Below are 10674 nucleotides of genomic sequence, written 5' to 3'. Positions count from 1 at the left end.
CAAAAAATGGGAAGGTCGTCCATGGCATATCCCTCAGCCAACACGTGTTTGGTACCAGTGTTCGTGGCAAAAAAAGAAGGACAATTAGGCAACAATCTTCTGTATTTGCAGCAAAAGTGAAGCTGATTTAATGATCTCAAAGTTGCTTCCAAGACAAGAGGGACGTTGAGAGGCGAGGTTATTGCAGCACAAGACGCCACTTGCTCATGGGAAACCCTCCAAATCACAAACAGCAACTCTTCCAGCCAATCACTTTCAGTCAGAGGAATAATGGCCGACGCCATACCTCACTTCAAAACAAAAGACGACGAAAATAAATAAATAAATAAAATTCTTGAGCTGTAAATCAACTCAACTGGCTTTTTGTGAAAGACGTTTCATTCTAAGCTCCCTTCGCTCATTAGGCTGTGTGAGCTACCTCGGTTTGTAGGCATTGTTACAGTACATGAATATGTAGAAACCACGAATGACCGAACTCGGCCAAGCCCAAGTTGTAGAGCCTGTCGACTGAGCTTGACCCAAGTCCAATCAAGTTGAGCTGTAACTGTTGATTCTTTGGATTGGCTTGGCTCATTGACTTCCAAAAGCGTGACATCCAATCATCATTGACCCTCCAATATAATTAATTATTTTCCTGGAAAAGGAAGAGGAATCGATTAAGGAACCTATACCATTGAAACTCGCCTTTAAAAGGGGGCTAAAACACTGCCTCTGTGTGTGTGTGTGTGTGTGAGAGAGAGAGAGAGAGAGAGAGAGATAGAGAGAGGGAGAGAGAGAGAGAGAGAGAGAGAGAGAGACAGAGAGAGAGAGACAGAGAGAGAGAGAGACAGAGAGAGAGAGAGAGAGAACTCAATGTCTCAAACTCGAACCAGTATGGATGTTGAGAAAGCCTTCCACATGACAGGAGGAGTAGGAGAAACTAGCTATGCTAGAAATTCTTCACTTCAGGTTTACTTTCCCTCCCTATTAATTTCTCTTACTCACGGGAGTCTTCATTTGGTTTTAACTTTGTTTTTCTTTTTCTAATTTTATGTTTAAACAGAAGAAGGCTTCTGATGTGGTGAAACACATAACCATAGAGACAATTCAACAACTTTATCTTACGACAACTCCAAGGAGCTTAGGCATAGCTGATTTAGGTTGTTCATCCGGGCCAAATACATTATCATTTATCAAAGATATCTTTGATGCTGTTGAAGGGACAAGCAGTCAAACTTTGCTTCCTGCGCCAGAATTCCGAGTTTACCTCAATGATCTTCCCACCAATGACTTCAACACAATCTTTAAGGCCTTGCCAGATTTCTACAAGGAGCTCAGAAAAGGAAGCAACGGGCGTCCATCAATTTTCATTGCAGGTTTTCCAGGGTCATTCTATGGAAGACTTTTTCCCAACAACTGCCTGCACTTCATCTATTCCTCCTACAGTTTGCACTGGCTCTCCCAGGTAACAATTCTCTTCTATCTCTTTTTCTTACTCTTTTCCCATTTTTAGAGTCCGATGACTGGTAGTACTCTACTATAAAATTTTACTCCTCTGCAATTGCATGGTTAAGAGTATGTTTGAGAATAACTTTAAGAAGAGTTTTTAGTTTAGAAAGTGTTTAAAAAATAAAAATAAAAACAGGTTGGAATATTTAGAAAACACTTATAAAAAAAATCGCTTAAAATATTTTTCTGAAAAAATAAAAACATCGAATAGAAACAATCTGATATTCTAAATTAATTCATGAGTCACGAAAACGAAAAAAAAAAAGAGAAACGGAAACAGAGAAAAAACATGAGAAGGAAAAGTCTGTTAAACCTCCTACTTTTATCATATAGATAAGAAGGAAACACCCCCCTTTCACTAAGCCTTTATAGAAATAAATTCATATGAGGAAAAAGTAAATGTCTTGATAAGCAGAAAAAATATTTAAAAGAGAGAGAGAGAAGGGCATGAAACCATGCCTCTCTCAACTTTTCCTTATCAATGATAGCAGGCTGAACAAGGCCTTACTCAGCCCCAGATATATACATCTAGCTAAGCTCCCCCGGCCCGTTCCATGTCGGATGAGAATCGACAAGAGTTTGTAGTTTGTACTGGCCAAAATATTATAGGCTGCAAGGCAAAATTATGAAGAACGTTAACAGAAAATACGTTTTGGAGGCGAAATAGATTTAGAGTAGAGTGTGTAACATGACCCATATCATCAACTGAGATGTAGTCGTGACTTAATATTGTCTTCAAAAGTGCAACATCAGTTGAAACCCCCCATATGACCTGGGACTTATAGAGAAGAGTGTTGATATAAGTTTGATCCACTACTACCGTACTATAAAGGCGCTTTCCATGGAACTGTTCCAAAAATCTTCACAAGACAAAATGATCCAGAATCTACTCAACATCCCTTGGATTAATTGGATCATATGCCAAACATCACTGCATGTACCAAAAATCTTCACAAATCATGCATGTGGCAAACAGCTCCCAAAATTTCTTGAGTAGACAACTAACCAGAAATATGTCAACCATCATGTCATGCAGGTTCCTCCGGCTCTTTATGACGAGCAGGGCAGATCAATAAATAAAGGCAATATCTATATTTCAAAATCCAGCCCTCCAAGTGTGTCTGAATTATACTTGAGGCAATTTCAAGAGGACTTCGCACTCTTCCTCCGGTCACGATCTGAAGAGCTGATTGAGGGAGGAAGAATGGTGCTGATCCTATTGGGAAGGAGAGGTCCAGATCATGCTGATAGAGGCAACACGTTCTTCTGGGAGCTCCTCTCTCGATCCTTAGCCATTTTGGTTTCTTGGGTAAACTGCTGCTGAATTCTATATCATGTGTGTTATATAGCATTTATAGCATCTCCAGCAACGCTGACACATAATGGTTGTTTGTAGGGAGAAGTTGAGGAGGAAAAGCTCCACTCTTATGCAGTTAATTTTTATGCGCCAACGAAAGAAGAAATAGAAGAGGAAGTGAGAAGAGAGGGTTCTTTTGAATTGGATCGGGTGGAGATGTTTGAAATAGAAAAAGATGGTGCAGATGATATGAGCTATGGAACCCAAGTTGCAAGGACAGTTAGAGCTATCCAGGAATCAATGATTAGCCTCCACTTTGGAGAAGGAATTGCAGATAGTTTGTTTGAGAACTATGGAAGACTGGTGGATGAAGAAATGGCTAAGGAAGATATCAGGCCCATCACTTTTCTTCTGGTCCTTAGAAAAAGTATGATATGAATCATGAAAAGCAAACTTGGAAAAGATGATATGTATATATTAATGCTTTGCTCTTGCATTTAACTATATAGGGTGACACAAGTGAAAATGGTTTGTGTAGAAAGCAATAAAAGTTGTGAGCTTTGGGTTGGAGAAGACCAAAACGATGCGTTTGATTGGAAGAATGCCAGAAAAACAGCCACCACACATCCTAACTTTTAAGTCGAACAGAAACATAGCAACGGAAAATCTCCATGGGTTTTGTCCCTAATTTCTTTCACTTCATTCAAAATGATCCCCGTTTTTGTCACAGATGCAAGTAAAATGATTAATTCTAATTTTCAGACTTTGCTGTTGGAACATAAATTAATTATCGATGGCTGGTCATCAATTCTATAGATTAATAATTGAAGGCACTTGAACCTAAAAATGTTCAGGCCCACCCCAACCCATGCTGTCTGTCTGGACCAACGAGCAGCAATAGAACTCAACTAGAAGGTGTTAAAAGGCTGGACAGGCCGACTAGGTTCTCCGGCCACATAAGCTGGTATAGCTAACACGGCAACACAAGTTGAGGACAGTACTACAATCTTTAGCCCGTGCATGCCCTCACTCAGAAGACAGAACCAATCGTCATGCAAGGTGAACTACTAAAAACAAACATGCTTTTGAATATTGCTCAAGTTTGTGGAAATTAGATGGGCAGAGTGAAGAGAATTATAAACAACCAAGAGTTGGTAATTTTAATTGTTAGGTACAGAGTCAAAAAGGACATTCAAAAGGCGACTCATTCTCAAGAATAGGTATGGAAAGTCTATTAATGAGGTATACAGCAGTTTCATACAAGGACCAAAGTGATAAGGACAAGGATGCTTCTTTGAATCATACATGATTCAACAATACTTGGATGATGACGTTCAGCGAAACAAACAAATATGTTGTGGTGTATATGGGGGCCAAGTTAGATGTTGAATCCCATTATCTTGGAACATAGATTTTAAACTTTGATATTCTTTTTCACCATAAGAGTAAATAGTATTAATGCATGGAGGATCGAAAGAATTTTTTAAATGAATATTTTGCCAAAAATGATAAGCAAAAATGATGTAATAAGAAAATCAAATAAATGAACGATGAAGGGAGGGTCCCCCACACATCTATATAGACAAGGGAGAATTGTGTTTTTAGCTTGACTAGGCTTGATAATTAAGATAAGGTCCTCCTATCATTTATAATTAAACTCAAAACCCAATGAAAGAGTAGAAATTGAAAGGAAAAATATTGTCTTTAAAAAATTTATAAAATATCTTTAACTATTAAATGAAAAAACTAGATCACCCTACCTTTCTCATTCTCTCTTTTAACTCTTTTATCCTTTTCTCACTTATTTATTAGTAGGATCAAGTTGAATCATTTCCCAATTATTTTTCTCCATTAAATTAAATATGAAAGATAAATGATTACAAATTATTATTGCATTTTTTCAGTAAATAACTTTTAAATACCTAATCAAATTATTTTTTTCAAACTTACATAATATATAATAAATATTTTTTTAATACCTTGAAAACTTACATAATATATAATAAATATTATTCTTTATGTCAACCTTATATATTTCTCATATATTAAAAAATTTTAAACACCTTATAAATATTAGTATTATTTATTTGTTCTAACTTGCAAATTAGACATCATCAATTTTTTTTTCAAACTTATATAATATATATAATAAATGCTTTTTAAATACCTCATAAAATATTATTATTATTTTTTTTAACTTACAAATTAAACACATGGTGTTTATTATTTCGGAAATAATGTAAACACTCACATGCATACATACATATATATATATATATATATATATAGAGTAATGGGCATAATTAAAATCTTCAAAATATTCAAAATTTTTCCATTCCAAAATTACCTAATTGCTTCTCACACTAATCCTAAATATTTTTAAATAAAGATTTAAATATTGAAAAACATTAAAATAAATATTTTCTTATTAAAGCGATTTTTTTAAAGTAATAAGATAAAAATCAAGAAATCTTCAAAACTATAATTACAACAAATATTTTTAATTTAAAAACTAATTTCATAATTTAAATTAATGATTTAAAAAAATAAAAATGCTACGAAAATAATTTTTGTTTATTTTAATTCCATTTAAATATAATTTTTTAATCTCCATTGATAATAATGAAATTATGTTTATAAAGACAAAATAATAAAAAATATACATTCATTTAATTTACTTATAATGAACAATTCAAATAAGATTGATTTTAATTTTATTTCCTATGTATTAATTTTTGTAGGGAAGGTCTTAATGACATAGTTTGGCGGAAAAAAAAAAAAAAAAAAAAAACTATCAGTAATCGTCTTAATGTCAAACTCAAGTTGTTTAAAAATCATACAAAACCTATTAAGAGTCTTGTACACCATTGTATACTTGACACATTTCCATTGTATAGTTAGTGTAATATCTTTGTACAGTGGCCCAAATTTCATATCATTCCTAAGTTATGTGTCCATGTAGGTGTGTTAATCATGTTTTCAATGGTTTGGTTAAAAAAATGGTGGATGACTTAGGGTCAAAAAAATTTCCCCAAATATCATTATTGGGGAAAATATTGGAATTTTCATATAGGAGTTAAATAAAGTGCATGACATAAGTGTATGACCCTTGGGTGACAAGAAAAATAAATAAGTCGTTCAAAATCGATTGAAATCTTTCACAAATGGTAGTCTTATACACTTAGTACATTTTCCTTGTACAGTGGCACAAATTCCATATCTCTTGTAAGTTATGTGTCCACGTATGTGTATTTAATCATATTTCCAATGGTTTAGTTGAGAAAATGGTGGATGACTTAGGATCAAAAAAAATTCCCCAAATATCATTACTAAGGAAAGTATTGGAATTTCCATGTGTGCTTAATCATATTTCCAATGGTTTAGTTGAGAAAATGGTGGATGACTTAGAATAAAAAAAATTTCCTTAAATATCTGTGAAACCAAGGTTTGGTTAATCTTGATTTTGATGATAACAAAACAAGGTTTAAAACTAATGATTATATTTTAAGTGTGTTTAGGCAAGATGATTTCCAAAGTAGTAATCACAAAGACAAATCAAGTCAAGGAAAAATCATGAAGAAGAAGACTACCTCAAAAAGAAGTATTTTCCAAGACTCAAGCTTCATAAGATCTTTTTGTAAGGTTGTTGGTGCACTAGGATTTTCATGCATTACATTCTTTACTTATGCACCAAAATCATCCAAGAGTTATTTTGTTTTAAATATTTTAAAAATTGGATGATTTCATGTTTTCAACTAAAACCTTGTGTTAAAGGTTTTTCAAACTTGTTTTAAAAGGTTTTAAGTTGAAAAAGTTGGTTGTTGAGCCAAAAACGGCTCAACCGGTTGAACCGGTCGACCCCCAATTCAACCGGTCAAGGTCCGGGTTGACCCCCAGCTCAATCGGTCAAGGTCCGGGTCGACCCCCAGTTCAACCGGTCAAGGGTGCAAAAAACTTTCTCTTTCTTCCAGAACGGTTGTTCAACCGGTCAAGGTTGAACCTCAACCAGTCGTGGTCCAACAATCACCCACTAAGCATTAAATGCTAACGGCTAGTCAATCGGTCGACCCCCAACTTGACCAATCGAACCCCCAACGGCTAGTTTGGTTTTTTTCTTTTATAAAAAGGCTTCAATCTTCATTGTTTAAAAAAATTTAACTTTCTCAAACCTTTCTTAAATATATTTGAGCATTGGAAGAGTGTTTTTGAGTGCACCATTGTTCTAAAACTTGCATATCCTTAGTGCACCTTTCAATCCTAGTTTTCTTGTATCATTTGAGCTTAAAGTTTTTGTACTAGGATTTTGTGAGATCATTTATTTGTAAATCTTTGAGATGAAGTTTTTCTAAGTGTAGGATATCACTTGAGGGGTTGTTCAAGAGTGGGATATCTCTTGAGAAGTGTAAAGGGTGCTTGGAACCAAAAGTCCAAGATGGTGAATTGGAACCATAATCCAATTGTATTGCTTGAAGGCTTGGTTTGGAAGCCTTGAATTAGTGGAACCTCAAGTTTGGGATTGAAGTTAGAGGAGATTGGATGTAGGTCGGGTAGCACCGAACCACTATAAAATCTTGTGTTTGCATTCTTTCTTTCCTACTCTTTTAATTTATATGCAATTGTCTTTATATTATATACTTGCATATAATTGTCTCTTACATTCACATAGTTTAAATTTGCAAAAAGAGACAATCACCCTATTCACACCCCTCCCCCCCCCCCCTCCCTTCCTCCCTTTAGGGTGATTACCATAGGTTGAATTAACCTAATTTTTCTAATAATATTATTACTGGGGAAAGTATTGGAATTTTCATGTGTGAATTAAATTAAGTGCATAACATATGTGTTCAATTTGTGGATGATAAGAAAAATAAAGGAATTATTCAAAATCGGTTGAAATCTTTCATAAAGAGTAGTCTTGTATAGTACATTTCCTTTGTACAGTTAGTGTAATATCATTGTACAATAACACAATAAATGAATAAATGAAATTTAATTTTTTTTATTAATTTCATATAAAAAAAAATACTAAACAAGGTTTTCATTTTTTAATTAAACGTATTTTCAAAAAGAGACAATATAGAAAATAAAAATTATTTTTAAAAATAAAAACTAGAAAAATATTTTTAAACCAAACTCAAACATAATCTATATAATTTTTAACTACTTGTTTTCATCTAAAATAAGTAAATATACATTTCTACCCTTTTATATAAAAAAAAATTAATATTTACTATGTATTGATATACACTTTTAAAATTAGCTCATACGAAAACATTTTAATTGGGCATTTTAAATAAAAACTATCCATCCATCCTTTTTCTTTCTTTTTCTTTTTCTTTTTCTTATTTTAATAAATTTTCAGTTAATTCAAATCATTAAAAAAAAAATCATTAGTAAACAAATTTGCAACATTTCATATAACTTATTACTAAAAGTCATGTTCAAAAAATTATTAAAATAAGGAAGTAAGAAGATTTAAAAAAAAAACAAATAAACATTTTTATTTTATAACAGTAAAAAAAACTTTAAAATACTTTTTAGTATAAAAGAAAAGAAAATAGTAAATATATTTATTTTAAATAGTGTTTTAATCATTAAATTATTTACTTCTACAATGTAAAAGATAATTTTTATTTATTCAAATTAATATTTTTTAAAAAAGTATTTTCCAAAATAGTATTTGAATCATTAGTATAATTTTTGTTTATTTATAATTTAAAAATAGAAAATAATATTAATTTTTCAATTATTTATAAAAAGATTTAAAAAATAATAATGAAAAATCAAAAAATGGTTAAATAAAAGAGAATTTGCAAGTAGTGACATGTGAAGAGTATAAAGACAAAAATGAATTAAAGGGGTATTTTTATCCATTATTATCTCATATTCTTGTAATCAATTATGGGTAGTTGAAGGACCTTACCTTAATTATCAAATCCAAGTGGGTTCAAAACATAATTCTCTTGACAAGATTAAGAGGATAAAACTATACAAATTAGGCCTGAACTCGTGACTTTTATCAGACTCACATAAATCGTGAGACAATGATTGAGACAAACTAAGAAAACTAGAAGACTACTCTAAGAAATAACTTGACGAAGAATTTTGGATGACCAATGAATGAGTCTATCATGCTAGTTGCCAGGAGAAGCTTTGACACCCATGCAAACTCTTTTCATCCTTACTGTAGTACCATCTTGGTTAGGTCTTGTTTCATAGATGGAAAACACAAAACATGAGAGAGAGAGGAATGAAATGGGATTGAGAGAGTACTCTTTCCAACATGTGTGATATTCAAACTCCATCACCAATGATAATGTCATCAAGATATTTGCATAATTGACGAAGAGATAGGTTGTCAAGATCACATGCTACTCCGGGGTCCAAGAGCCAAATGATTGAGGATTTTTTGTGGTGATGGCTAGATTTGTAGTAGGTGTCAATGATGAAAAGGACACCTTCTAAATAGTGTAACATTGTCAATCAGTAGCAACAGTTGCAAGTTCTTTGAATTCAAGAACAATGTCATTTATCATGTGAGCGATGAGGTGTTGATTTGGAATCAGTGCTCCAAGCAGATCTAGTTCATCAACAGTGTTGTGAATGATAGCTAGGTAATATTATCAATTTTGCCAATCCCATGGTTCTAGAGGAGCAGGGGTTGGCGTAAAGCTTTACAAGACATGCCCAAGCATCAATAAACATTTTGCATGAGTGACGTCCTATAGGTAAACCTTTGTAAGTCAGAGAGTTGATGATGCTTAGAAGGAGTTTATCTTTTCTTGTCTAGAAGGTATAGTCTATATTTAGGACTCTCTTGCCATCAATTATCATTTTTGAGAATGAACAGAGCTTTGATCCGTGAATATAGCCAAGAAAATCATGCCACAAAAAGAAGTGCATCGCAAACTACATTTTCCATGAATAGTAGTTTGAGAGAGTAAGGTTGAGTGGAAGTTAGCTAATTATGTTTATAACAATGCAATTGTTTTAGCTTATTACTAGATTGATAGTAAGTTGGTTTCGTGATGGTGTTATTAAGCCTTCATTAATAAGCATGGTGAAAGGTAAGGCAGAGGATTTGACAAAAAATAAATAAAAATTGACCAAGGATGAGGACTCGTGAGTTATAAGTGCTTACCATATAAAGGTAAAGAAATGAGATTATTGAGCTTTCATTTAACTACGATAAAGAGTAGGGTTGAGGATTTGACAGGAAACAAACAAAAACCAATGATCAAAATTCATGTGAGCTAGAAGTGCTCTAATACCATATCGAGATAGAGAAATGAATGGTAAAAATTGTAATATTATGTTATCGTACACTCGAGCATTTTATAACATACAACATACTATACATGGAACACACAGATTGCTCCTAAATATTAGAGATGATGGTTGATTGCTTTTGATTTGTGGATGAGATCAAGGTTTGAAATGTGGCCGACATTTTGTATATGCTCACCTGATTTTTGCATAATTTTCCCTCTTTTTTGTCAATATTTTTATATATTTTATCATTTATTAGAAGTTTTTTTTAATGTTTTCATGTATTTTAATCAATTTTTGATATTTTATATTAAAATATCACTAATATTTCCTGATATATCTCAATATATCCGTAAAATCAAGCTACCAATATATAAACCGATATTTTCATCCTGGGGTGAGATTGAGTCTCTTCTAATAAATGTTATACTATATTATTATTTAGTTTGTCAAAATAATAAAATTTGGAATAGAAAACATATTTTATAATAATATTAATTATTTTTCAAATAAAATATACATTGCTTTCCTATGTTTAATGTTTAAAAGAGTACGAAATCTCTTATATTAAGCATCATTTGAAGATCTTTTATAATGTATTTCTCATTAAATAAATTTTA

The 10674-nt window shown here is 32.4% G+C and overlaps 1 protein-coding gene across 1 annotated transcript; it reads left to right on the top strand.

Moving 5' to 3' along the window:
* The first annotated feature begins 779 nt into the window (after positions 1-779).
* On the top strand, positions 780-3366 carry LOC117912223 (salicylate carboxymethyltransferase-like). Its single transcript, XM_034826735.1, has 4 exons — positions 780-948; positions 1043-1444; positions 2525-2797; positions 2885-3366. The coding sequence occupies exons 1-4, from the start codon at positions 853-855 to the stop codon at positions 3221-3223; spliced, it is 1110 nt and encodes a 369-aa protein (XP_034682626.1). The 5' UTR covers positions 780-852; the 3' UTR covers positions 3224-3366.
* Positions 3367-10674: the final 7308 nt, after the last annotated feature.

The sequence above is a fragment of the Vitis riparia genome, chromosome 4 (assembly GCF_004353265.1).
Source record: "Vitis riparia cultivar Riparia Gloire de Montpellier isolate 1030 chromosome 4, EGFV_Vit.rip_1.0, whole genome shotgun sequence".
NCBI classification, from domain to species: Eukaryota; Viridiplantae; Streptophyta; class Magnoliopsida; order Vitales; family Vitaceae; genus Vitis; species Vitis riparia.
Note: the sequence above shows the minus strand (reverse complement) of the source record. Positions and strands in the feature narration are given on the sequence as shown.